The following is a 12,945-nucleotide window of genomic DNA, read 5'->3' as shown; positions in this document are numbered from 1 at the left end:
CATGTAGTCCTTATTGTTTCATGTGTGGGTGGTTCTACGTCCACAGAGATAACAGACATAATAAAGATAGTGGGTGTGTGTAACCCTTCAGACGACCCTTTCATGTAACGATCAACCCAGAAGCCAGTGACCTCAATTAATGGTTTAGCGAGACTTGTGAGATTGCCTATTACAAATAAGTGTGTGTGTGTGTGTGTGTGTGTGTGTGTGTGTGTGTGTGTGTGTGTGTGTGTCCAGCTGGATGAGGCCCATAACCAGAGCAGGAAGCTGCAGAGGTCTCTGGATGAGCAGGTGGAGCAGACTGAGAATCTGCAGGTACAATTGGAACACTTACAGTCAAGGTAAGACATGAACACACACACACACACACACACACACACACACACACACATACACACACACACACGCACACACACACACACAGAAGCTCACCTGGGCAGTTACTGTGGATATAAGCATGCATTAACATACGGACACACGGTGGTGCCAGTGCAGGATTTTAAACCGAACAGATTTCAGATAAAGGTGCCAAAGCTCCTCAGTGGCAGCATCGACTGTATCTCTTTAGACACTGTTCTTAATGTGAGGCTCTGACAATCAATTTGTGCTTAACGCGTTGTTTCTTTAAAGCACAGTCACACTTGGTAACACATTTGATGTCATTTCCTGTATTACGCCCTTACTTGACATTGGTCATTGATGCATGACTTAGTTGTAATGAAGGTATGAACACGACGCCTGGCTGCAGTGCGTCAGAATAAATCCCTGTAGGGTCAGCTGGTTGAGTGAGTTTCAAGTGATCAAATGAAAAACTAGAAGGGCACTATGAGAGTAAACCTCTGCCCAGGCCAATGCCCTAGCTCGCACAAGTTAGGGGGCGATCACACAGAGATGAAACGCTAGAAGCGCGACGCCAGTAAAACAGTTGTTTTCCTATGATACGGCGCGTCTGACTGGCGTTCAGGCATCTTTTTAGATGGGCGTTTTTCCGGCGTCTTTTTAGACACGCGTTTATAGACGCGCATAGACGCTGAAAAGTTGAAATATTTTCAACTTTTTTGAGCATCAGACGCCAGTAGCTAGCGCACATTGAATAAGCACTTCCAGCGTTTCATGCATCTTTGAAGCGTCCGCATCTCTAGCGTCTCATTTCTGTGTGATCACCCCTTTATTCTCCAGCAGCTTCACAATCCATATACGCATCCTCTATCCTTAGATCCTCCATTTTGGTACATTGGTTTTGCCTATAACGGCACAGTGGTGCAGTGGTTAGCATTGTCACAGCAAGAGGGTTTCCAGTTTGAACCAGAATGGAGGAGCCCTTCTGTGTGGAGTTTGCATGTTCTTCCCATGTCAGCGTGGGTTTTCTCCAGGTACTCCATCTTCCTCCCACAGTCCAAAGACATGCAGGTTAACTGGTCACTCTAAATGGTTATCTGTCTCTCTGTGTCAGCCCTGTGATAGTCTGGTGACCTGTCCAGGGTGAACCCTGCCTCTCGCCCAATGTGACCTCCAGCAGGATAAGCAGTTACCAAAAATGAATAATGAATGAATGGTTTAGCCTATATTGTAGATGTATAAAACTTTGATATATCCAAAAGTTAATCCTCTGAAGGAATTCTCTGGGTTCCACCCTGCTCAACAGCGCCATCTGAAGTTAATGTGAGCATGAACACACTGGTTGCTTCAAAGCTTCATTTGTTTTATCATCAGTTTATCGAACTGAAAAATGTCCTGACATCAGTGGGTTATTTCAATCAGCAATGCCCTGACATTGTGTTCATTTTAGTCAGTTTCTGGAAGAGGGCTTTAATTTTTTTTGGTATGCGCTAACCAGTTAGTAGCAATTGATAAAGACTGTTGTCTTTTTCATTTAAAGCTACGAGAAGCGAGGAGCAGTTAGCGTTTGCCACATAAATTGAAGTAGCATGCCAATTTAAGACCTTTTATTTCTGTAAGTCATCTTAAAATAACCTGTGCAGCTGCGCTAATCGCATCCATGCCTCTTGCTATTTTTCTTTGATATAGGTAGCCAGCTAGCTATGTAGGAAAAATGGGGGAAACGTTGACAGTGAACACAATATCATAACTATTTCAGATATGAGCTGGAAGTTTGAATGTTGTGATGTCTCGGTATACCCAATTCCAGCCCTCTAAAGGTATCAAACTTTTGGGTTTTGCAAGCATTCCAGCTGGAAGGCAAAGTTCTTGATTTACAGGTCCATTTACGTTCCAATCTTCACCTATGGTCATGAGCTTTGGGGTGTGACTGGAAAAATTGAAGATACAAGCACCCTTAGAGACAGGGTGAGGAGCTCAGACATACAGAGAGAGCTCAAAGTAGAGGTGTTGCTCCTTTCTCCTCAGGGGGATCAATAAAGTAAATAAACTTAAACTTAACTTAAACTTAAAACTTTACGTCGAAAGGGACCAGTTGAGGTGGTTCAGGCATCTGATCAGGATGCTTCCAGAGTGCCTCCCATTAGAGGTTCTCTAGACATGTTTAACCCAAAGGAGGCCCCGTGGTAGACCCAGGACACACTGGAGGGAATATATATTTCATAGATAGATGGGCGTCCGAGTATTAAGCACCTTTCAGGCCGACAGAGTGCAGGACACATTAACAACAAGTGCACCAATCAAGCGAAAGTAGAGCAATTTATAAGAAGCAAATTGTACAGAAAATTAAAAATCAGCACACAAAATCATGATGAACTCTCGCACTACGAGTAGTCTGATGATGAACCATCTGCAGCAGTGAGTCACTCTGAGCTGGCAGACAGGAATAGTATTCACAGACTCTAGTATATGAATCTGTCTGGGTGTATTCTTCGACATATGGGCAGCAGTTCGGCATATGTCATCATCAGAGAGAGCTGGTATCAGTTAAGGTAGGTGGAGTTGAGTATACGATCTCAGCAGCGAACACACAGAGCTATGATAAAGCCCTGAGGGGTAAACGTGTCAGTCAGTCACAGCTCTCACTGCTTAAAGTTTAACTTTATCACACAGTGCTGGAGTGAGTTCTTAACATTATTTAAGGTCGTTTGTAATGTATGAAAACCAAGCAGGAGAAGGTGAGAGTTGTTGTTATTGTCAGACTCATGTGAAGCTGTCGTCTCCCAGAGGAAAATGTTGCTGCTCAAAATAGTCTTTTCTTTGTCCCATCAGAAATAAATCAGCCTCTTATTTGGAGATGACTAAATTCTGATCTGTTTCTCCTAAACTCCACCTTTTGCTGCAAAAGAATAAATCAGCAGGAGATCTTTTGCTGTGCTCACAGGCTTCTCAGAAGTTCCTCAACTCTGCAAACAGATCAGATACACAGAGCTGATACCTGACAAGACAAATTTCTGAAATTGTGCAGGCTCATCAATAAGCCAAGTCAAGTTGTCTTTTGGATCTTGCTGTTATCTGAAGAGCTGATTGTTTCAGGCAAATAAAGATTACTGCAGTGAGAGAGGAACAAGAGCATTTTGAAATCTTGAATTAGGATCGGGCTGAGACAAGAGGAAGGCTACTTCTCAGGAGAAGTAAGGGAAAATGGTCAAATGGGTTTTTTGCAGTGGGAAAGGGGCCAAAGAGGTGAATGTAGAAAAAGTAAATTCAGATACATGGTTTTCAAAGTCAAATATGTCAATGCTGCTGATACTGGTGCTTCCCCCATATACTGTTGAACTTGTTTGGCTGCCCCACGAACTCACATCCAAAGTATTTCTTTTGGTGTGTCACCTTTTTTCCACTCTTGGATCTCAGAGCCATAAAATATTCTACACTAGTATCTTGTTATGAAGATCCACAAAGACATTGGAATATTTTACGGAAAGGCTTATGCCAACATTTTTGTACTCTAAGTGTGGGTGGTGCCATGTTTAGCAACGGCGCTCACACTCCCAAACATGCTGAGACAGCCATGAAGGCTCTCACTGAAAACACACCATGTTCAGGTGTGTGTGTGATGTGAAGCTGACAGCCTACTTGTAGCTGCCAGGCTCACTGTGAGCCTCGGCACACACTTCTCCTACTATTTAGAGATTAGCTTCTCCTGATCCTGATGTGTGTGTGTGTGTGTGTGTGTGTGTGTGTGTGTGTGTGTGTGTGTTGCCTGTCTTTCACTTCAGCTCTCACACTCTATCGGCTCGGCACAGTCCTCCGCTCCCTGCTCTCTGCCTCTCCCTCTGCATTCTCTCCATTTTCTCCACGTCGTTGCTCCGGCACCCAGCAGCCAATCACAGAGCTCCCAGTCGCGGGTTACCGTAGTAACAGAGAGCTCTCTTGTTGCTCTGCTCTGTGGAGGAGTGACAGGCGTGTCGGCATGGTAACGGCTTCAGAGACTGACACAAATCTGTGTGTGTTCTTGTAGAGGGTGTAGCTTAAGCTTTCCCCCATTCTGGATTTCTTTCATTCAGTTTCTCACAGCATGCTTGTGTGTGTGTGTGTGTGTGTGTTTTAAGCTCATGCTTTATGTTGATGGATGGCTGTGTTCTGACAACATCACTTTGTCCTGTCAACATGTTTTTGTGCCGTGTGTCACTGACACATGTTAGCATACACAGAGTGTGTGTGTGACAGCCTGAACTGTACATGCTGTGTCATTTAGTTTTGTCATACAGTGTTTGTCCTTAACCAAAATAAAGGACTTTGCGTGCATGTGTGTGTGTGTGTGTGTGTGTGTGTGTGTGTGTGTATCCTAGTAAGAGGTGTATAAGCTTTCAAATTGGATATTGTTAAAGTCCTTTCCTTGTTTGTGTTACTTGTCGTCAGGGGTGCTACTCAGCCCCTGATGATGTCGTCAGGGTAGAAACTCAGGCACAACCCGGCATGAACAGTTTCCGTCCAAGCCACAGCAGTAGTTTTGGGCACAAGCTCATTAAAAAACCCTATACTTAAATATAAAATATAAAATATATACATTCTTTCATATTAGAATATTTATAACAAACTAAAGGCTGATGTTTTTTTCACGCACTACCTCTCCGTCCTCTCTGTCTTCTTTTTATTTAACCAAGTAAGTCCCGTTGAGATCAACGATCTCTTTTACGAGGGAGACCTGGCCAAGACAGCAGCACACAAAAAGTTACAGCCAAGCAACAACACAATAAAAAACAAAAAAAGACATACAAAATCTCTTGTCAGTTCTGCGTTTTGGCGCACATTAAGTTAGGCAGAACGGGCTGCGCAACCTGGCGCGCCTCCATCTTCAATTGCGTACAGCAGTCCACGGTGATATGGTGCGCAGGTGATGATCACTACTCCAGCTGCAACTCACTCACTGCTGGGGACCAACCAAAGTGAATATAATGCACCAGGCTTTCAGCTAACTCCAATGTAAACCCTTCTTGGCGATACTTGACATTTAAAGCAGCTGACTTAGTATAAAGGCCAAGAAAGTCTGCACATGGTGAGAGTGAGGTGGATGAGTTAAAAAGATGAAGACGTTCACACTGGAGACTGCAGTTCGTGACCTGTAGGAAAACAAAGGTTGATGTTGTTTTAAGGTAACGTTACTGAAATTATGTACCAGTGTCTCATTGTTTGTATTTACATCACTTTCCTTACATAACAAACGTACTTACTTTAATCCAAAACATGACCTTTATTCTGAACCCGACCAAGTAGTTCTGTTTCAGCTGTGCGTCACATCGAGACACTAAAGGGTGCCCTGTGCACACCGAGGGGTGTGACAAAGCAGTGGTTGAAGACCTGAAAATGAGAACAGGTTGAATTAGCCTTTTTTAGTATCTGTGATAATATATTCCAACACGAGCATTTCTCATATGTCACGGCCTTCTTCAGCAAATGGGAATATTTTATCACAGGTTTGTGTTCCCAACGTGAAGGGAACCTATTTTCACCATTGACATTGAATCTCTCTCTGGGCATGGGCAAATTAATCAACACAATTAGTGATATTTGAAGGTGGGAAGCCAGTGAGGGATTGTATCCAAGAGTGATATGTTACGCCCTCCTGGTGCATGTCCTCACGGGTTGGTGTATCAGGGGAAAAACCATGTAGTTGTTGGAGTCACTGAGATCTTGCTAGCTGTCTGGAGCTTTTGCTAGTATCATACATTTTTCAGCAGCAGAGTTGCCGTCGTCACGAAATCCTTAAACTGCTCAGAGGAATTAAATTACATTTGAAGATTTCCATTTAAATGGCTAGCTTGTTTTATCGTTAGCTAACTTTCGGATTGGTCAACATCGTCACAAAACTTGAACTCACCACAGAAGATTGTCGCCTATTTATTTTGCCTCTAATAGGGAATCGACTGATTAAAATGACGTCACACCAGCCTTTAAAATGCAGAATTACACCACTTTAAATGCTGCTGCGACTCGGCCCTAAGGGCAACTAAGCTGTCCGTGAGTTGCCAAACCTGCACGGCACTAAAACTGGCAGCCACAAAGTCCTCCATCACACACACAAACACACACACACTTCGTTCTAATCAGTGGTTGCTCGTGTTTCCGTCTGTGGAACATGATCTGGTGCTTCATGGCCACACTGTCACTCTTGCAGGTGTTTTTGGGAAAGCCATCGATCGTTCTCATCGCTCATTGTAAGAGTGACCACAGCCCAGCTTAGAACAAATGGAGGACAGGCATCACTGTCTCACCCCCCCTCCGTTTCTCTTTCCTCTTGTCTTTCTCTGTAGATTGATAGTCATTCAGGTCCCTCGCTTTGCTAAGTGTTTGTAGGCTCAATAGAAAAGCTTTTAGTGGCTGAGCTGCTGTTGTGGTCCAAATGTTATGATGGTTAATCTAATGGTTGCTCTGACCCTGACCTGAGGGCCAGTGAGGGGGGGGAGAGGGTGAGGAGATTGGGAGGGAAGGAAGGTCATCTTTACAGGATGTTTGAACAGTCCTGATCAGAGATGACATCACCTGAAATGCATAAAAGAATTTTAATAAACTCTGCCTTTCAGAGAGCTGAAACCTTGAGGCTTCAAACCCTCCTAACAACTCGTGTGTTCAAAGAGAACGAGGGCAGCAAGACAAAAAAAATGACACTGAGTAGAATCAAGTGTGGCCAAATCTGTTTTCAAGGTCTGTGCCATAATAGACCTACAGTAGCTGCATCTGCAGAAAAATCAATAGTCATTGCCTTTTTAAATCAATTTGAAATGCATACAGCTCAGGGTGAAATGAAATCTTTTTTTCATTTTGTGGCTCATTGAAATCAACCCTGGCATGTAGATCACACACTCCCTGGTATTGTCATTTTTGCTTGGCATAAATAAACCCAGAGATGTAAAAGATGTTAGCTGCTTTCGCTTTAGTCCATTTACATAGAGTATTCCTCGTGTATTTACATAAGTGCGGTTACTTTTAAGGATTCAGTACTGATGTTTATATCTCTATACTCCGTGATTGTACCTGTCCTTTGACTGTTGTCCCAATTGATTGACCTTATTGATTTGTTTATTCATTCATTATTCGTAAATGCTTATCCTGTTAGGGGTTGTGGGGGGGCTGGAGCCTATCCCAGCTGTCATTGGGTGAGAGGCGGGATACACCCTGAACAGGTCACCAGACTATAACAGGACTGACTCATAGAGACAGACAACCATTCACACTCACATTCACACTTACGGACAATTTAGAGTCACCAATTAACCTGCATGTCTTTGGACTGTGGGAGGAAGCTGGAGCACCTGGAGGAAACCCACACTGACACAGGGAGAACATGCAAACTCCGCACAGAAGGGCTCCCACACCCCGGGGTTCAAACCAGACACCCTCTTGCTGTGAGGCGACAATGCTAACCACTGCATCATCGTGCTGCCTGTCATCAGCCAAATAACGTGGGCAGAGTGTGTCTGATGTAGAAATGATATGCAGTTCTGTTATATTCCTCAGCTTTGTTATGTTGTTGTAACATCTGTAACACCTTTAACACTCTGTCTCTGTTGCTCAGACTGCGGCGGCAGCAGCAGAGTCCTGGTCTGTTTGGGAAGATGCGATCGGCTCGGTTCAGTCCTGAAAACCCAGACGGTCCAACCAGCGACATGGACGATGAAGAAGAGGAACTGCAGCTCCAGATCCCATGACAAAGACACAAACACACACACACATATAGTGACACATGATATACTTTGACACAGACACCCTCAGTCAAATGAAGAAGAAGAAGAAGAAAAGGTGAATACTGTTGCTCTTGGGGGGGGGACTTTGTATCTCCAGTAACATGTTGCATCAGGAAGCAGCTGCTGTTAAAGGACCACTCCAACATTATGAGATATTTTACCAGAGTCAGATCAAAAATACCACTTTTATCTCGTTGTGTTGGGATGCTGATGTTAGACAGTCGATGGTCGGCCATGTTGATCGAAAATCGAATCATCATTTAAAACAAATGAACAAAAATGAAGCTTTGTCAAACAAAGAGACTCAGAGAAACCACACAGTTGTCCGTCTGGAGTTCAAACATGACAGAAGTGATGTGACAAAATTTCCACCCAGCAGCAGTATGGTGAGCACACACCTAATCCTTACGCAGAACACACACACACACACACACACTGTCATACACATAAAAACACACATATGCTTGGACTTCTAAAGACAAACAGCAAGGAGATCAAACCCAGCAGACGTGTGACAGACATTAACAGGATGTCCGGACAGTGTGACGCTGAATGAAAGGATCTTCCTATAACTTCCACTAAACCACTCGAGCAGAGGCCGACACGCGTCATCCTTTCAGTCCTTTCTCACCCATTCTTACCTCATATCACCCCAAGCATTACTCTTGTCCCATCTGAACTGTGCTACTGTATTAAAACAAGACTCAACCCCACATTTACATCACCAGTATTAACGCATTTCATGTATTGTATTGATCACATATCATCTGTCATTTAAAGAAATTCTCCCAAATATTGAAGATTCAGAATCAGTTTCCCGTGTGTTTGAAGTTTATAGCCAATGCTGGGAGCACACTGCACCACGTTTAGCTTCATTATGGCTGCAAGTTGGACAGAATTACAGCCGCTGTATGTGTGGAGCAGGAGCCTCCAGCTTGGCCAAGTTTTTCTATTCATCAATCCCCAATCAGTCAAGTCAACTTTGTTTTTAGAGATCAATATCACAAATTTGCCCAAAGGGGCTCAAACTGAGAGAAAACTTGCTTCACTTTGCTCCAGAGTATATGTGGTTTATGCTGCAACTGAGTTGCATTATGGGTCGTCAGGCTGCGTTCAGATAACTGCTTAAATTTGATTAAGACCGGAGCCGGGCCCTTACCATGCCTTTTAGGCTCAACTCGTCCAAATCCACCTGGTACTGCCCAGTTTGAGACCTGAACCTGACCTGAGACAGAGGCTCTATCCTCCTGAGACCCTGTGTCCTCATATGAGGACGTCACATTTTGGGTTTACTTTACCTTATACTTTATTCTACTTAACTCACACCTGTTGACCTCATTTGAGGACTCTCCTTTGCGCCATCTAGTGGCAGTAAGAGCACAATACACTAATCCATGTGAAAACAAGATGGCAGCCATCTCTGCCAAGTCAGCTGATCCCAAGACAGAAGTGGACAAGGTTCAAAACCTGATCACATGTTATGGTTGAAACTTGTTTATTCATGATTAGTTATGTTTTTAGTTTGACATGGCAACAAATTTGACCAATTTTAGAAACAGTGACAAGATAAGACACTGTTAATTAGTAAGAACTCATTTCAAGACATTAGGACTTTATTATCGTCTTGTTTGAGGACATTTGGACTTAATCATCATTGACAATGTTTACTTTTTATACTTATCAGGTCCTACTGATCCCAAATAGCTAGGAGAAATTAAAATAGCATACCAAACAAAAGTTCAGGTCTCAGGAGGATATTTTTGTTATTTCCTCTTTAAAGACAAAGTTATATTTTTGATTTGGAAAAGCTTTTCACACACATAATGACCAACTAATATGATAACGACTCAGCACCAAACTTTGAGCCACAGGTTTAGTATGAGTACACACTGAGTAGCTTGTATGTGATCTAATGTCAGACTCTTGTCTGAAGGTGACGACAGAACGTTTGCAGAGCCACTTATGAAAAGTATTGAGACTCTTGGTATTGAGCTGCCATCCCCTAAAAAGATGGTTTGCATTTTAAAACTAAAACAGTGTAACACAACAAAACAAAGAAAATAATTCTATCACATCCTGCAGTGTTTTTTGGGGGAAATGTGAACCAGATGGAGAACGGAGTAAAAAGCCTGTAACTGTGTTGTGAGTGTATCCTCATGTAAATGTATTAGGCCTGATCATTTAAAGATGTAGTGCAGTGGTACTCAACTTGCAGCCTGTGGACCCAATAGAGTGCCAGGTGGCACCCCAGCCAATTTCTAATTCACAATGAAAATAAATTGATTCACACTGGGGTTTTTTGTACTTTAATGTAGATAAGGTGCCATAGTGCATAAAAAAATGCCAGGAGAGGATCCCCCAGACCCTTGAGAGAGGTACAGGCTCAGCCCCAGAATGTCCTCAAACCCTAGAAACACCCTGTTCACACCTGAAAGTGGCCCTCGTGCAAAGCAAGTTGAGTTTCCCCAATGTAGTGTGTTCCCAGCAGGACTGGAGCTGCTCCTCGACAATAAACAAATAGTGCGGTGAATGTGTACATAAACATGAGGAAGAGATGACGGTATGAGAATGTACAGCGTCCTTGTAAAACAAAGACATTGTGGGATGTAATGGATGGAAGTAGTAAAATCTCTTTATAGTGTCTGTGAGGGGGGTCTGAACCTGTGGATGCTAACTGAAGGCCCGGTCACATCAGCATTTTATACAGCAACGTTTCTCAACAAAGTCTGTTTATTCCTGTGAAATCTGCACCATTAGTGGATTCTCTTTTGAGTGCAGTTTGAAAGGATGAACTTCAGATTTGCACTTTTGACCAATAGCAAACCATCTTGACAGTGGAACAGTTTGATGATAGCAGACCAGTGGGATTCAAATCAGAATATCATTCCTTGATGTATCTGAGTTTTAGGGTTTAGGTTTGAATTTTTGGAGTTAGCTTTCAGTCTGTATGGTCATTATAGTTAGATTCGTCGTCTGATACTGTTGAATTAGAGCCTTCTTTTTCATCAGTATACAGAATGTCATCATACACACAAGTGGAACCAAACATTTCCCAACAGCAGAGGCTTGAAATACATTCAGAGGTCTGTTGTTCTGTTCTGAGTTTTTTGGCGCAGATATGATTTTTATGCAGTGTTTACACTGAGGTTCAGTATTTAAAATTTTCCTGGAGAAAAAAGTCCCACAAATCCCAAGTAATTATGTCCAGTAATTCACTCTGGACTGAATTCAGTGGGGGTGGAAACGCCTCCAAAGCAGCATTTAGACCGTCATGGGATAATAAAACACTCACTGAAACCCAGGCTAGTAAAATCCCCGTAGGCTCTACACTAAATACTCACCAGCTCCTTTGAGACGGCCCATGGATTCAACAGTAGGCGGATTTTGGATACGCTGGGTGTTGGACTATCTGCTGGACTAAATTTCCTGACTGTGGAGGAGCTCCGGTCGAGCAGTGGATAGATGCAGTTGTGAAAGCAATAACACATTCATTTATCTTCCACCGTCATCCACAGTCGCTCTCTGCCTCGGCCTCAACTCTGGCGCTGGAAGGGGACCAAGATATTTTTACTGATCAGGATTCTGAACTATTTATGTTGTCGTTGTTACGGTTTAGTTTTTATAAATGATCTGTACCACAGTGGTTTTGTATTAGCTCTATAAATGTCAACTGTACATATAAACAAACATGAGTCACTGTGTGTTTTATTCTCCATACTGTGTGTATTCATAATGTGTGTGTCGGGGTAATCTTGTTTTTATTTGAAGAACACTCAGCGGTGCCTTATTGCTTGTAACCTCAAAGTTGTTCTCAAGTTTCTCTTAAAAACCTACATTTCTCCTAAAGAGGCAGAGCGAGTGATTTCTCACAGAGCAGCCGCGGTTTGATAAAGTTGCCATGGTGATGTTGGTAACGTTCATGCTTAGGTTAATCAAATCTTAATTGCGGTTCAAACACTTATTGTTGTCTGGATATTTTCATTAAACATGAAAAAGAAGCCGAAGTGGATTTAGAGGAGAAACTTGATGTTAGATAAATCTGCCAAAAGAAAAACACGTTTTCAAACTGTAAGACGAGGGAGAGCGGAGATATGAGGCTAAGATACTGTTTGAGATGAGAGGTGCATGGAGGTGTCGTAAAAACAACTGGAAGTTAGTCGTAGTTTTGCTGTTCAGAAACGCTGTCAACAGCTGCAGCCACATGTCATGGAGGCAATTTAGGTACATAACGTGTGTACTCCTCAGACTCTTAACTTAGTCACAAAAATAAGTGATATCTGTTTAAATTCAGTTTGACATCCTCTTTATGATGCCCACCACCAGTGGTGTAAGGTAGTTACCACGGGCCCCAGTGCACGCTATTGTAACGGGCACCACTGGCGACTGTTTATAAAAAAGCCAAATGAATGTTAGTAAGGGAGCTTTTCTACTTTTTCCTCCTGATTGTTCCTCTCTTGTCACTACTCTGTGTGAAAGGCAGGACTTGCAGATGTGCTCAGTTTTTCAGTCTTGACAGATTTTGCACCTAAACTAGCCACCAGATATATTGTCTTGTCACATGTTCAAATAAAGACTTGACATTAGGCAATATGAACATATATGTTACCCAACAATCATCATTGCAGACCTGTATGCAACAAAAATATAAAGAAAATAACAAATTATTCATTTAATCAAGTAGTAGTTTTTATATATAGTTTTATAATGGTTTTTCCTAGTTCATGTAGAGTAAGCACATAATTTTGTTATAGTTTGCTACTGACTACCAAAATGAAACGAAACGAAAAGAAAATCATGACGGAGGCTGGTTTGCATTTTTGAGGGCATTTCGCCGACAGTAAATGGCACCATTTTTAAT

The 12,945-nt window shown here is 42.6% G+C and overlaps 2 protein-coding genes across 6 annotated transcripts in view; one reads left to right on the top strand and one right to left on the bottom strand.

Annotated features, from left to right (window-relative positions):
• ccdc102a (coiled-coil domain containing 102A) overlaps positions 1–10,022 on the top strand; it is a 97,912-nt gene extending 87,890 nt beyond the window's left edge. For 4 of the 5 annotated variants that reach the window (XM_050052682.1, XM_050052696.1, XM_050052706.1 and 1 more), the window contains 2 exons: positions 238–341; positions 7,919–10,022. In XM_050052682.1, coding sequence (XP_049908639.1) covers positions 238–341; positions 7,919–8,051 — 237 coding nt within the window. In that variant the 3' untranslated portion in view covers positions 8,052–10,022. The remainder of the gene's footprint in view (positions 1–237; positions 342–7,918) is intronic. The other variant, XR_007570429.1, reaches the window with a different exon arrangement.
• The window catches only part of txlng (taxilin gamma), a 765,700-nt gene that overhangs the window by 106,183 nt on the left and 646,572 nt on the right, over positions 1–12,945 (bottom strand). The window lies entirely within an intron of this gene.

Source organism: Epinephelus moara, chromosome 1 (assembly GCF_006386435.1).
Source record: "Epinephelus moara isolate mb chromosome 1, YSFRI_EMoa_1.0, whole genome shotgun sequence".
NCBI lineage: Eukaryota > Metazoa > Chordata > Actinopteri > Perciformes > Serranidae > Epinephelus > Epinephelus moara.
This window is presented reverse-complemented; position numbering and strand designations above follow the sequence as displayed.